The following is a 16,376-nucleotide window of genomic DNA, read 5'->3' as shown; positions in this document are numbered from 1 at the left end:
ATAACAACACAAACACAAAAGTAAGAAAAAGACCATGTTCACTGAATTATCATGTCAAACGTACCACAGGATACCAATTAGTAATTATAATAAGAAAAATAAATAGATAAAAATTGATGTTGTGATTAATTAAATACGTTGAACAATGAAACAGTTACCACAGTTGAAGAAATATCCAAAAATGTTCAGAATGTTACAACCACATCATGTACTTTAACAGATTTGTTTTACTTTTACAATGGGATCTAGATCAACTGGGGAAGTGGGCTAAAGAATGGCAGATGGAATTTAACTTGGACAAGAGCGAGGTGTTGCACTTTGGTAAGTTAAACCAGGGCAGGACATACATTAGAGAGAAACAAAGGACTGCAAATGCTGGAATCTAGATGAAAAACACGTTGATGCTGGGGGAACTCAGCAGGCCAGGCAGCATGAAAGCACAGAAACAGGCCCTTGGACACAACCTGTCCATCCAACCAAGTTGTCTACCTGAGCTAGTTTCATTTGCCTGGGTTTGGCCCATATCCCTCTACCAATTTCGAACACTGTAGTTATGAAAATAAAAACATTTGGACATGAAATTTAAATCAATTGGGTCAGTTAACAAAACTGTCATAAAATCATGAAGTTCTGAAGATTAAGAGGAACAGAATAAAAGATAACCAAAATTTACTGACCACATACATCTGAACAGGTTGATGCTGTTCTGTTTCAAGTTGTCTTCAAGTCAGCGGGATGAAAGACACCATGCCTGGGAGAAGGAAACCCAGAGTGTAAGTGTTCCAACAACAAAAAAAAAGGCAAAAACAGTAGTTGACAGCAAGGTGCATCTTCTTTTACATTTGTATATAGGATGTTCATAGCACTTCATAGATCAGCAATTATTACTCACTCCTATTTGCACTTGAGAAAGCAGTGGTTAGCCACATCCTTTACCTGGTACAGTGTGTATGAAGGTACTGCTACTAGGTAGTGCGCTCCAGGAATTTGACCCAGTGACAATGAATTTCCAGTTTTGGATGGAGTGTAACATGGTAGCACTTCTATGCTCTTCCTGCCCTTGTCTGCCAAGTGATTGAGATTCTAGGCTTTGAAGGTGCTATGAAAGAACTATTAGCAAATTGCCACAGTGCATCTTATAAATTATCTGCACCTCATCTGATGGATGGAGTGCCAGCTTGACTACCTTGACCTGGATGGCTTCTATGTATGAGTATTGTTGGAGCTATACTTGTGCAAATGGAGAAAATACCATTATACACTTGACTTGGGTTCTGTAGATAATGGGAAGGCTCTAAGGAGTGAGGTAGTGGCAATTTGTAGCAGAATACTTTTGGCCAACTTTCATATTCAGTATTTATGTGGAAGGTCCATTTAAATTGCTGATAATAGGAACCCCAAGTAGTTTGATGATGGGGGAATTTAATACAGATTAACATCAAATGTCAAGAGGTGCTTAAACTCACTCTTGTATGGATTGTTATTGTTGGCAATTTTATGGCATAAATGATTCATGCCACTTATCAGCCCAAACCTAAATGCTTTTCACATCTGCTACTTGTGGGCACAATGTAGAATCATTGTGTTATACAGCTTCGAAATATACCCTGCAGCTCTGTGCTGTCATCAAGTACCTATTCATATCCCATTTCCTGGCATTTAGCTCAACACCTTCTATGCTGTGACATTTCAAGCTCTAATCTAAATACTTTTCAAATGTTGAGAGAGTACCTGCCTTCACTACCTTCTTTATAGGTGCATTTCAATTTCAACTACTCTCTGGGTGAAAAAGGTTCCTCTTCAGATTCCCTCGAAATCTCCCATTTTTTACCTTGAGCCCTCTGGTCTCACAGCCATCTCTGTTAAGAGGATAATGTTCTCACAACCTGCCCTACTTATGCCCTCATCATTTTGAACATTTTAGTTAGGTCAACCCTCAGCTTCTCCTCTCCAAAGAAAACGAACTCCAGTCTGTCCTCACAGCTGAAATGTTCCATCCCAGGCAACATCCAGGTGAATCTGCACTCCCTTAATTACAATAATCTTTCTATAATGTGGTGACTAAAACTGCACTGTGGCCTAAGTAATCATTTATATACTAGTACCATAACCTCCCTGATCTTCTATTCCATGCTCCAGCTAACGAAGTCAAATACATCTTCTTAATCACCTTATTAACCCATGCCGCTGCCTTCAGGGATCTTTGGATATGGACACAATGTCCCTCAGCACTTCCTAGGATTTTCAGGATGAAGTCCCATCTGTCATTTCTCTACACACATCATCAACTGAATAACATTGTTCTGTATCTGACAACTCTGCTCCTCACTGTCAACAACACCACCAATTTTTGTATCACCAGCAGACTTACTAATCATATTGCCTATATTCATAGCCAGATCTTTAACATATGTCACTTCAATATTTGATAAGTCACATATGGAACAGAGCACTATTCCATCCGCAAATATACCCACATGACAGAAGTCAGCTATGAATGAAAAACCAAAGAATGCCTAGATCGGGTATATAACATAAAGGAACTGCAGAGATATCTGAAGCTATAATTTGATTATTTTTGACAGTTATAACTCAAGCCAGTGGAGAATGTTCAACCAAATTCTCAATTATTACAATTTTACTCGGGTTCATTGACACTTGGGCAAATGCTGCCTTCATGTTAAGCACATTAACTCTCACCTCACCTCTGAAATCCATTTTCTTTTTGTTTGGACCAAGGTTGTAATGAGTTCTGGAGAAGAGTGAAACCCACATTAAATATCAGTGAACAGGTTATTAGTAAGTAGCACTTTACAGAATTGTCAACAGCCCCTTCCATTGCTTGGGTGATAGGAGTACACTATTGGGGAAGTATTTGGTCGAACTGAATATAATTTTCCACTTCACAATACAAGTGTTGGGACTGTTGTTCATCTAGAGGCCCGATAAACAAGTTTTCAGCATTACAGCCAAGATTTTGTCAGGGCTTTTGCTATATTCAATATGCTCTGTTATTTTTTGATACCAAGTGGAGTAAATCAGATTGGTGGATTACTGAGGAAGGTGCAAAATGGATCACTTGCACCTCTGACTGAGAGTTTAGCAAGGTTAAGCCTGATCTTTTTGTAGTCACATTGATATTCAGAGCACACTAACTGTTCCTAACTGGATGTGGCTGGACTGAAGAGGTTTAATCTGATCTGCTGTTGAGTGTGTCAATTTACAGTCCTGTGTTGTAGCTTTGTCAGTTTGACAGCTCATTTGTAGATATGTCCGATATTGCTCCTGACATATTCCTCTGCACCTTAATGAATCATAGTTATTGTCCTAGCATACAGCTATAGGTTATGCTAGAATATAAGTCTCTTCCTGTTGAAGGCCCAGCAGTACTGTACAGATGGCAATTTTTGAACTAATACATCTGTCCTGAATCAATTTCATTTAACATTGTCTGGTATAATGGGTGGGGTGCCACATGATGCATGAAGCTATTCCTCAATATGAAGATGGCACTTTGTCTCTACAAACACTGTTCAACTGATACTCTTTCCAATACTGTCAAGGATGGATGCACTGTTGACAGGTAGATTGATAAGAAGTTGAATAGGTTTCCGCTCATGTTAGTTCTCCAGTCATATCTCAGAAGGCCAGTCAGGCAGCTGTGACCTTCCGTACAGGTCTTGCTCTTGAGATAATCATGGTGATGAATATGAAACCCCCCCAACCAGTTTACGCTCTGTGGCCTTGCTATGATTGGTGGTTGTTCCAAGTGTTCTTCAACATGAAGAAATACTGATTCATCAGTGAGAAGGCAGCATTTGATCTGATGCCATTAGACTTCAAGGGGTCCAGATACCGTTCATCCAAGTCCAGTTCAAGACACCAGATATGGTGCAGAGAACTTTGGAGGTGCAACTGGGCCCATTGTGTCTATGATGAATTCAGTGGTGAGATTAAAACTAGACAAATCACCTAGTATTTTTGTTATTGCACAACGAAAGAGCAACTCTACACCATTTCATAGAGGAATAAACAGTAAACTACATTACTTTGATCCAGAGTCATAATTTGGCTGGAGTGGGAAGGAGTAAGATGGAAAATTTCCTTCCCCAAAAAGGTATTAGTGAGTCAAGCAAATTTCTTGGCCAACATTACAAATAAATTTAATGAAAGTAAATCTGGAATTAAGCAGCAATTAATTTTCTCAGCTGCTGCACTGGGATTTTAACTTATTGTATGTCTCTGGAACTCTTGAAGAGGTTGTGCAGATTGCTCCAGCTTCAGTTCTAAAATAATACATTCAACCAACATAAAGTACCCCATTCCAATCTTTGCACACCACCAAATACATTTCCAGTCATTCAAATAAAATCTACATCAATTTTACATATAAAATATGACATAAACCTACGGAGCTGTTCTGACGAATGTACCCCTACGCTACTTTTTAAAAAATTCATAATGCTCGAGAGATCAACAATATTATGAATACAAAATTTAACATCAGATGGAATATTTACTTAACACAATTACTTTGAACTTTTAAAAATTAATTGACCTACCTTTGAATTTTTTTTGAGGTATTTGTTCTTTTTTATGGTTTATAACTAATAGTTGGTGGCAATTTGGATGCAGATGTTAGAGAAAAACACTTCCTCCGTAAATCATTAAAAAGAACAATAGAATGTGGGATACAGTCCCTATTGTGATATCATGAAAAGAGATGGAATTCCTCATTGATGATGTCAAAACAGGGACAGTTCTATACAAAATTCCTACTTATAAACTTACTTAAAGCAACACAAAACAAGATGGAGAAGTACCACCATATATCACTTATTATTTACAATAATATAATTATACAGATTATTAATTGTTCATATATAACTATGAATTGTGTAGAATTAAAATAATGAATTAAGAACTTCCTTGGTCAAGGTCAACTAGATGATAGTGCTAGCAGAAAGTGATAGTTGGGGTCTCTGTCAGATGTGCAACATTGAGCAATATCCAGTGATGCTGGAATCTGGAGCAACAGACAATCTGCTGGAAGAACTCAGCAGGTCAAGCAGCATCGGTGGGAGGAAAGGAATTGTCGACATTACGGATCGAAACGCTGCATCAGGACTGAGAGTGGAAAGGCAAGATGTCCAGTATAAAGAGGAAAAGGGAAGTGGTGAGATAGGAGTCCAAGGTGATTGGTGGACTGAGGAGGGGTGTAAGATGACAGGCAGGTTGCACCACGTAGGGGAGGGGAGTGGGGCGGAGTTGAGAGACAGTGGCAGATGAATAATAGATGAAGGCAGACAAAAAGAGAGAAAAAATAATTGAGATGCAGATGGAGCAAGGTGGGGGGAGGCGAGTGTGAAGGTTGGAGACAGCTGAGGCGGGGAGATAAGCAGGAACACAAAGACCTACCAATACCAGTGTAGAAATGAGGAATATGAGGAAAAGGTAATGGCTTTCCTTCCCTTTATGGAAATATTTTACTATGATTGTGGCAGGATTAGAGTTGCTGCCATGCTAAACATGCTAAACGCAAGAAGCTTATGCTCATGTGCTCATCATTACAGGCACTCATTCTCGCAAAGATCTCAAGGAAAACATCTCATTGGCAGTTACATGCCTGGCCATAATGTTTGATGAAAGATTTAGCTGGTGCGGTCAGCAAGGCTCATTAATTGCGTTTTATTGCATTCTTAAGGTTATCTTAATAACAATTTGTGGAAGCGTGCCCATAAACAGAGGTGAGCCATGTCTGATATGCATCGTATATTTACTTGGAACACTGACAGATCCCTTGAAGCATTAATCAATTGTGACATTAAGAAATTCAGCATGCATTCAGATTTAGGATTATCCTCACATAGGTGGAACAATAATGTAGCAGTCATAAGCAATGTTGGTTAAGATAAGACCTTCTATGTATCTTCAGAAGGCTTCTATAGGAACTGAAAGGCAACATTTCAATAGCTTCTATTTACAAGGCTGAAGGCCTGTCAGCAGAAGTTTTACATCTCATTAATGATTGATTTCATAAATCTTAGCATCCAGAAACATAATTCCTCAAAGTGGTTGTGCAAGGGAACATGAGTCCCTGTAGACTTGTTGAGGATATAGTCTGCGAACTTGATTCCTTTTGTGCCTCCACACCGAGGGTCCCCTGGTGGGACTTATGACACCAGCCCTGCAATTCTGTCATTCAGCAGAACCAAAAGTATCAGAGAAGCATTTAACTCCAGGAAATAAACTATACTATCAATTCATATTTCAAGATCTACAAACAAAAGGTGAGGGACTTTTTTTCCCCCTTAGAGTTGAGGCTATTCATTATACTGCCAGAGCCACTGACTCTGCATGACCACTGGATCATGACCAGCATTCAAGACCAGATTAAATATATGGTTTGATTAAAGGATGAGTATCAAACTATTCACATGCAAGCCAATGTTAGTGCATTCTGATGCAATTGGCCAGTTTCATTAGCTGCCTAATTACTAATTCTGATTCCTACTTCGATATTATATCCAAATGTGAATATTTGTTATATCTATGTTGATGAGGCTCTACAGGGCACTAGTGAGGCCTCATATAGAATACTGTGCACAGTTTTGGGCCCCATATCTTAGGAAAGATGTGCTGATGTTGGAGAGGGTTCAGAGGAGATTTACGAGGATGGTTCCTGGAATGAAAGCGCTTACGTATGATGAGCATTTGTTGGCTCTTGGACTGTACTCACTGGAGTACAGAAGAATGAGAGGGGACCTCATAGAGGCATTTAAAACGTTGAAAGGACTGGACAGAGTAGATGTGGCTAGGCTGTTTCCCTTGGTGGGTGAGTCCAGGACCAGAGGGCACAATCTTAGAATTAGAGGGTACAGGTTTAAAACAGAGATGAGGAGAAATTTCTTTAGCCAGAGGGTGGTGAATTTGTGGAATTCCTTGCCAGGTACAGCAGTGGATGCCAGATCATTGGAGGTGTTTAAGGAAGAGATAGGCTTATATCTAAATAGTCGGGGTATCAAGGGATATGGGGATAAGGCCGGAAATTGGAGTTAGAATAGTGTGTTTTTTTTTCACCTGCTGCCCACCCCCACCCCCCAATTACTCATTTCTTTTTCTTTTTTCCCTTTTCCTTGGAGCAGACTTGATGGGCTGAATGGCCTACTTCTGCTCCCTTGTCTTGTGATCTTGTGATATTAATATTTGATAACAGAATAGTTTTATTCATGCATTTTCTCATGTCTACTTTCTGGCATCTGACTGGAACCTGCTAACTTCAAGATGCATATTGATTTGAGATCATTTGAATGAAAATGTTTAAATTTAGGGACCAATTAGCTCCTAATGACATTATGTCATTGCTGTCACTTGTTTTCCTTGTCACACTTGTCGGATCCGGTTATTTTCGAATCCATAGGTTCTTTCAGGAGTCCAGGAATGAGTTGAAAACAACTTGGTGCTTAAGAGCTTTATTGGAAAAGTTTAAAACAAAGAAACAGTCACAGAGCACATGGCACTAGCTTTGATGAGCCGAGACAAAGGGAACAAAAGATGAGCTCAGGCCAGGGGAGATGAGCAAGAGAGAGATCAACAAAAAGTGACACCTTTTATACCTGAGATAAGAAATGCTCCTTAGCTAACAATAGTCCAATCAGGAAACCTATTAGATACTTGTGGCCAAACCAACCATTGAAAAAATCCACATATTCACCTGATGGACGAACCAATAAGCTAGTAAGCGGCCATTCCTTGTGCAGCCACTGGAGGTGTATTAAACACTATACATGTTAAAAAGCTAATTAAAAACAGTCGAATCCAACACACTTAACTATGCTTCCAATTTTTGAGTCAATTGTTCCACGTGATGTTAGCTCCATAGAAATGTTAAGCCTATGAAGTAACACAGGTCATCTCTACTTCGAATATGCAAAATCCCTGATATCATCAAATGTACAACTTAAATACAAAGCACAAGCTAGTCCAATTACCACTTTTCATCTTTAGACATGCCCTGTTTATGACAATAGTTTGTTAATTTTCTATTTACAGTATCCCTGATAATAATCACTCCTAAACTCTAAATAAAATTCTCCATTAGTTTATTACCTAGAATAAATTAACTTTAGCTTCCTAGTTATAAATTAGGGAAATGTGCTAATCTTAAGAAAACTTCCTGTATTTCAAAGACAAGACAAATCGAGATTTTTAGAAGTTTACATCATGTCTAAAATTTATTTTATTCATTGTTAGATTTGAATTTTGAATTTAATCTGATATTTTAAATACTCGGTCAAGTGCATTTTCTGAATTAAAATATGACATTTGATTTCAGATATATAAACATATTAAACAAAAATGCAGAAGTTTCCTATAAACACAGTATTTAATATGCTTAATGACTATCTTCAGCAACTATTATCAAGAAAAAAAAACTGGGAATAGATGTTCCAGTTTCATTTTATCTTATTATCCTATCATGATTGCTGTTAAGTATATAGATTATTTTACTTGCAGTTAACTATATTACACAGGGATGTTCTCATTAATTAGTTACTGACATGTCATACGGTAAGGATATCATTATACAATAGATTAACTTTTGGATCTAGTTTTCCAAATAATAGAAAACCTGTCTTTCTGATCTTCATTGCTGTACCTATTTTATTACAGGAGACAAAAGTGAATAAAAATTTAAAGACCACCGGAGGAAAAGAAAAAAAATGAAACAGCTTGAGTACATATGTTCTGAGCTGCTTCTGAAATGTGTAGGGAAACAATTATTGCAAAGCCAAGGGAAGAGTATTAGGAAGGTGGTCAATAATCCGGTAAAAAGATAGGCCTTAATGAGAGGAAGAGGAGGAGAGGCAGAAGAATTCAGGAAAGGAATAAAAGAGCTCAGGAATAGGAAAAGTAGCTGAAGCAATAGCTCCTAATGCTAGGGCAAAGGGAGAGAAATTGCACAACTCACCAGAGCACAACAAATTGGGAATGGGGGTTTGGATAAAAGGAAGGGTTAGGGCTGGGGTTGGAAAATGATTATATGTGGTCCTTGAAAAGGTTGTAGAAATAAGTTTGAGGTGTTGGGGAAGAGGGAAGCAAAAAAAAACTCAGTGACAATGGATGAATAGTGTTTTGAATACAAGCAGATTTTTAAAGAAACTGATACAAAGATGAGTTGGATATTGGAAGTCCAGATGATAAAAACTGGCAGTCATCTGGAAAACTGGAGATTTCGATGAACGGATCTGATAGAACGAAGGTGTGCAGTATTATGAAGGTGTTCCCTGTGATAGAGAAATTTTGCAAAAACCCACTGAGCTTGGGATAAAAATCAAATATCTTTAGTAGATTGATTCAGGCAAGAACAAAGCAAAGGAGCATAACTTATTCAATGGCAAAACAAATTACTTTGAGAGGATATAATTTGCTGTATGTGGGAAGGCTGAAACCACCAGTTTTGTTAATAGTTAGCAGGAGAAGATCGTCCAAGTTTGAATGCTGACTGCACAGATGGGTAGAAAACAGATAATCTCATAATTACCTTTGGTTATTCTATGTGAACTTCTCGATTACACAAAAACTTACATCATTGATACTCTCCTACCTGCACCATGCACTACTTGTGAAACAAAGAATTAAATCAAAGATCTTGATAGAGCATTACCAGTCAAGAAAAATGGCATAACAGAACAGACTAGTTTGTACTTTCATCCCCATTTTGATCATCATAATTATTATCTTTTTTTAGGGAACATTCACTGGGTACGAAAGACAATATTGCAGCTTTATTTTTTAAATGAAGCACAGGTAGGATCCACCTTGGATACTCTTTTAAGTATATGTTCTTGCAACATTCAGAATGTATCATATTTGGTGGTCTGCCTATGCTGCCAAATATGCAACAATAGGACTCTTACTGATTATTTCTGGCATTATTCTTTATCCTTGGCACATTTCCAAAGGTCTTTAAGCTGAAAGCTGTTTCTCTTTCCACAACTGCTGCCTGCCTAACCATTTGCAGTAAATTCTGTGTCTGTTTCATCTCAATTTTAAACACTACTTTGTTTTCCTATCAGTGGCCTCACTCCTCTCCATTTTTCAAACCTCCTCAGGCCTCCAAGATACTTGCTCACCTTTTCTGTCCTTTTGCTCATTCCCAATAGTAATTGCTCCACTAGTGACTCCCCAACCTTCACCTACCAAGGCGCTATTCTGTCCAAACTCAGACTAGATGACAGTTTCACAGAACACCTGCACTCTGTCCATAACCTGCATCTTCCCATTGTCAGTCACTTCAGCTCCCCCTCCCACACTATCACGGAGTCCTCGGCCTCCTCTACTGCCAGGAGAATTCCAAGTGCAAACTGGAGGAACAGCACCTCATTTTCTGTCTTGGATCCTTGCAGCCTAATGGCATGAATATTGAATTCTTCCACTTTAGGTAATCCCCACCCCCCCCACCTTCCCCACACACACCCCCCACCATGCTTCTTCTCTTCTTCCCTTTCCTAGCCTTTTTTTTCCTCTCTCTTCTTACCTTTTACCCATGCCCTGGTGGGTCTGCTCTCCCCTCCCCCACCTATCACTATCTCTTACCTGCATCTACCTATCACCTCCCTATGCCCACCCCACTCTTTTGTCCACCTATCACTGCTTTGCTTTTCCCTCCTATATATTGGGCTTCCCCTTTTCCTATCTTTAGTCTTGAAGGGTCCTGACCTGAAAGGTTGACTGCCTGCTTTTTTCCATGGATGTTGCCTGGCCTGCTGAGTTCCTCCAGCATCATCGTGTTTTTCTTCATGCTATTCTCTGATAATGATTCCCTAAATTTCACTGTTTCTCAACTTCACTTTCCTTCTTTAAGACATTGCTTGCGGTACATTCCTCTGCCCTGATAGCTCATGATCTGGTGTGGGGCAAAAATGTGTTTAAATAATGCTGCAGGTTTGGATATTCTACTACATTAAATAAAATGTTGTAGTTTTCTTCTTCTTGGGTAATTCCTCGGCATTGAAGCTCATCAGCTAGCTCACAACTCAATGTGGGACCTGCAGGGTTTGTCACAGAAGGGTAGTTTAGAAGCAGTTTTCACCTTCTGCAAGCTCCTGGACTTGTGCTTATCAACACCATGCCAAATGCTCCTTCTCCATTTTGAAAAGCTACAGGCCAAGGGTTCCCATAACTCAGTGAGGAGGTTCAAAGTTCTGAAACAATCTTGAATCGATTCTTCTGTCTATCTAGTAACATCCTGTCAAGATGGAGCTTGATGTCTGTTTCAGAAGTCTGATGTTGGGCACGCAAGTGACGTGGACTGCCTATTGGAGCCAACTGAATGTAATTAGGTTCCCAATGCTAGGGATGTTAGCCTGGAAGAATATACTGGTTTGCTTATCCCACCAGTAAATTCTGAGGATTTTCCAGAGACAGCATTGGTAGTATCTTTCCAGTACTCTGAGATGCCTACTGATAGTAGTCTATATCTCAGAAGTGCTGCCTGGTCAACAATGAACTTTGAGTTGGATTGAGTCTATCTGTCTTATACCAATGACCTTGTCTTTTTCAATAAATAATTAAATATTGTCTATAAATAAACTCTGCTTGTGCTCATTTCAATACCTGTTGATTATATTTTCATTTTTACGGCAACAGGTTATTGCTGCAATACAAGTCTTTGCTACAAGCACTTATCTGAATCATCCAAGGAACAATAGGAAATGAAGAAGTTATAAATAATAATTTAGTATTTACTTGTTTGTCAGCCTTTACTTCTGGAGTCTATTCAACTAGTCCTGTTTGTTTCAAAATCTGCACATTCACCAAGTGATGTTATCATGTCAACTTCCTCATACAATGCTAATATGACAATAACTTACACTTTCTGCAGCAATAGAGAAAAATAACTTGCAAAGGTAATAGAAAACAAAGAGCTGAAGCAGTTCTGTCTAGTTTAACTGAAGTCAATGAAAGTTGATCCGGGCAGGGGATAATCTCCCTGTTCACCGAATTTTGCTTTATAACTTGAAATAATTAATTTCAGTCTAAAGTACAGCATAATGCAGTTTTGACCAAAAATGCTTTAGGCCAAATGCATGCTCACCCACAATCCAATCACAGTGACTATAAAGATACATGAAAACAATATTCAAACCTACAACAAAAAAAAATGACATACTGGGAAACAAAATTTGGAAACACTGAGCAAGTCAAGCACAGTTTCTATGGGGAGAAGTTTTAGGAAAGGTCACATTCTTTCATATTCCCTATAGTTCAGACGGACTGTTAGATAATCTAAATGATATATTTTAATGATTAAGGAATTCCATGGAATAGATAAGGAGAAGCTATTTCACCTTGTAGAAGAGTCAAGATCATGAGGATATTATCAAAATTAGAGCATAGAACACTACAGCACAGTACAGGCCCTTCGGCCCACAATGTTGTGCCAACATTTTATCCTGCTCTAAGATCTATCTAACCCTTCCCTCCCACATAGCCCCCTATTTTTCTATTATTCATGTGTCTTAAATGTCCCTGATGTATCTGCCCCACAACCTCTGCAGGCAGTGCATTCCATGCACCCACCACTCTCTGTATAAAAAATGTACCCCTGACATACCCCTTATACCTTCCTCCAATCACCTTAAAATTATGTCCCCTCGCGTTAGCCATTGTCGCCCTGGGAAAAAGTCTCTGACTGTCCACTCAATGTGATCCGTGTGTACATGTGACTAATAAAGATATCTTATCTTAACTTATCTAGAGGTTTTCAGTTCAAGACCTACAGAGTTTGAGCAGCAGGTTCAGGCTGCCACTCCACCATGCTAATCTGTGAAATAATTCACCTTCCATGACCTTCCACAGTGGCACAGTGGGTAGAGCTGCCACCTCTCAGCTCCAGAGTCCCAGGTTCGATCCTGACCCCGAGCGCCGTCTGTGTGGAGTCCGCACGTTCTCCCTGAGGCCGGGGAAGGGTCTCCCCCGGGGGTGCTCCAGCCTCCCCCCACACCCCAAAGACGTGCAGATTGGTGGGTCAATTGGCCGCTGTAAATTGGTATACAGTGGAGGTTAATGGTGACAAAGAGTCAATGGGAAGTTGATGGGGTGAATAAGTTTCGGGGGACTGGGAAATCCGGAGAGGAGGGATGGGATTGTACCCCCCAGTAGCTGCTGTAGACCAACAGGCTGAGAATTATAATATTGGACTGGAATTGGAAAGAACTTTTTGACATGATGTAGGGTGGAAGTTTGGAATATTCATTGCTGTAAATGTGCATTTTTCTTATGAAAGGGATGTACAGCCAAGGCAAATTGGTGGAGTTGGGAAATAGATCACTCAATCTCAATGAATGGGTGAACAGGATTGAGTAGCCTGCTTCAGAGACTGTATCATAATTCCACACAAGAGATAAGATCCAGAGAATGTAAACATTTGAAGCAGTAACTGAACTGGGGATGAATATCTGGGAAAACAGAGCTGGTTCCAGAAGTCTTGTGGAAGGAGAGAGTTGGCACCAGGACAAAAGACATCGTGCTTTCACCAAACATCAGCAGTAAAATTGTGCATCCATTCTCTTTCATCCACATCTATTGTCAGAGTGGGAAAGGTATGGTTAGTTCCAAACAGCTAAGTGACCAGCAAACAAGGTTACAACTTGCACTGAGCTTTACCAGAAAAGTGTCGATGGCCAAAGGTAAAGTAGTCAAATAAAGATTGGGGAGAAGAATTAAAGTAACTAACAAGGAACAATAACCATGATCTTCATTACATGACAGAACAGGTTTACGTACACTTCTATTTCTTAAGTTCATATAGAGCTCTGAAATACAGTATTGGACAAAATAAAAGGATAGAGTGCCCTATCAAGTGGGCTGAAGTGAGGAGGTGCTATGTTTGTATTGGTCTTAAGCATCTGTTCCAACAGCTACTTCCCTTCAACACTTTGGTTCTTGAACCAACTGGCACAACCCTAATCACTAGAGTTTAGCAACACTATGACCATTTTGATCACTTTGCACTAAAATGGACTTCGTTTTGTCCTAATTGTGTTCTTTCATGTAAAAATTGTGCTCATGTTTAATTTACGTTTTTCTTATGAATGCTGCTTATATGCTATGTGCCCGTGATGCTGCTGCAAGTAAGTTTTTCATCGCACCTGTGCATACGTATACATATGACAATAAATTTTATAGTGATTATGTCTTTGCACTGTACTGCTGCAGCAAAACAACAAATTTCACGACATATGTCAGTGATAATAAACCTGATTCTGAAACTTGACTTTGACTGTTTTTACCAGATGAATTAACCCATTCTTCCAAACGTGGGAATCAAGGTCCAACAACACGTGAAGCGTCCGTCCCACATAATGTTCCTAAAATGACCAGTATAATTTGGCATCTCTGCATTCAAGCGAGGGAAGACACTGACGCAAACTGGAGAAAATGCAGGATGATCAATTTGTAGCGTTCACACACCAGCTAACGTTATCTGCTGCAGCCCCCCCCCCCCGTGATAAACACGCGTGTCCAGGCCGATACCTCTGGTCACCGGGACCTGGCCCGTGCCGACCTGTCACATTTTCCCCCCAAACTCTCCGTTCTTGACCCAATCATTCTCGCGTTTTCCTCTCAGATTTCACCTGTTTGTCATTTCCGATAAATTACGCTCTTATTTCTGACATTCGCCCTTCATCTCAGGTACTCACAGGTGTACTTACTCCTTTCAGACGGCCTCTCCCTCCCTCCCTCCAACCGACTCCCAGCACAGTTGCGGCATTCAAACAACCGCGCGAGAACCTTCACCGTCAGCAACCTACGAACCCTCCCGCCTCGGCAATCTCCGGGCACGCCCCTCCCCGCCTCGGCAATCTCCGGGCACGCCCCTCCCCGCCTCGGCAATCTCCGGGCACGCGTGACTGACATGAAGGACGATTTCGGGATTGAGCCATTTCGCTCCGGTTGTGGTGATGGAAAATTTCTCCCCTCTTTCGGTTACACAAAATAAGAAGGACCCTACCTAAAGTAGTGTAGACTTCCACCTACCCGAAGAAGACGCCTACCCGGGGTCCAAAACTTGGGTACTCAAACGTAAAATAGTCGAAAGAAGGATCGGGGTAGAAAGACGAAGAAAAAAGTTTTCACCTGTAGTGAAATGGGGCAATCATTGCTAAACCGTGTGATAGGTGTACCACTTCCCATAGCTTCTGTTTGCTGCTCCCAAGATATGCGTAGACGACGGAAGAAGCGCATCATCTCACAAATGATCCACACGACCGCCTCAATAGTTATCGTCTCGTCTGTGGAAGAGTGCATGGCTCTCATGTTTGGCCTCATCAGTCAACTGAGAACCCATAACATTCAGGGTGAAAGCAAGACTGCCTGAGAAGAAGAAAATGGATGGATGGGAGGCTCTGGAACTCGCTGCCTGAAAGGGTAGTGGGTCAGAAACCCTCTTAAGTGGCTGGAAGTGTACGTGAAAAGCAGTGACCTCCAGGTTTATAGATCAAGTGCTAGATGGTGGGATTCAGTTGGGTAAGTCTTTTTTGACCAGCAGAGTAGCCTCCTGTGTTGTAAATTTTCTGTGATTTAAAATATTTTGCAATCTGAGCAAACAAAGTAATCTCCAAAATCATAGTCCCATGGCACAGCAGAACTGAATGACCTACTTTTACTCATCTGGAATCAATCAGTTTCATCAGTATGTTATTACATGCTCTCGTATATTTTAGTTATTAGTATAAAGTATGTAGAGAATCGTGTACAACTTTGCTCTCCTTGCCTAAGAACGAATGAACTTGCCAAAGAGAGAGAGCTGTGAAAATTCCCTAAGCTAGTTCTACGGTTTGCATGTAAGAAGAGGTTGGGAAGATGAGGACTTAATTATATAGAATTTAGAAGAATGCTGATGACACAAAAATTGGTGGAGTCAGTAGTGAAGAAGGTTGTCTAAGTTTAAAGAGGAACATAGATCTGGAAAATTTGGCAGAGCAGTGGGGAGGCAGATAGAATTTAATTCAGACAAGTGTGAGGTAATACATTAAATGCTGCCAGGACGTATACAGTAAATGGCAGGGACCTTTGGAGTATTGTGTATAGTCGTGGTTGTCACACTACAAGAGGGATGTGGTAGCATTAGAAAGAATGCAAAAGATATTGACCAGGGTGTTTCCTTGAATAGAAGGTTTTAATTAAAAGGAGAGATTGGATAGGCTGGGTTTGTTCTTCACTGTAGTGTAGGAGGCTGAGGGGTGACCTTGTAGACGTTTATAAGATTATGAAGGATATAGAACAGTACAGCACTATATAGGCCCTTTGGCCCATAATATCGTGCTGACCTTTAAACCTCGCCTAATACTATCTAACCCTTTCCTCCC

At 40.1% G+C, this 16,376-nt stretch overlaps 1 protein-coding gene across 3 annotated transcripts in view; it reads right to left on the bottom strand.

Annotated features, from left to right (window-relative positions):
- The window catches only part of LOC127581397 (uncharacterized), a 49,914-nt gene extending 35,073 nt beyond the window's left edge, over positions 1-14,841 (bottom strand). Inside the window, exons 1-2 of one of the 3 annotated variants that reach the window (XM_052035780.1) lie at positions 14,721-14,841; positions 678-751 (exon numbers count right to left, since the gene is read on the bottom strand). In XM_052035780.1, the coding sequence (XP_051891740.1) occupies positions 678-682 (5 nt within the window). In that variant the 5' untranslated portion in view covers positions 683-751; positions 14,721-14,841. Of the gene's footprint in view, positions 1-677; positions 752-14,708 lie in introns of all 3 variants that reach the window. The other 2 variants (XM_052035781.1, XM_052035782.1) reach the window with 2 other exon arrangements.
- Positions 14,842-16,376: the final 1,535 nt, after the last annotated feature.

The sequence above is a fragment of the Pristis pectinata genome, chromosome 21, assembly GCF_009764475.1.
Source record: "Pristis pectinata isolate sPriPec2 chromosome 21, sPriPec2.1.pri, whole genome shotgun sequence".
NCBI lineage: Eukaryota > Metazoa > Chordata > Chondrichthyes > Rhinopristiformes > Pristidae > Pristis > Pristis pectinata.
Note: the sequence above shows the minus strand (reverse complement) of the source record. Positions and strands in the feature narration are given on the sequence as shown.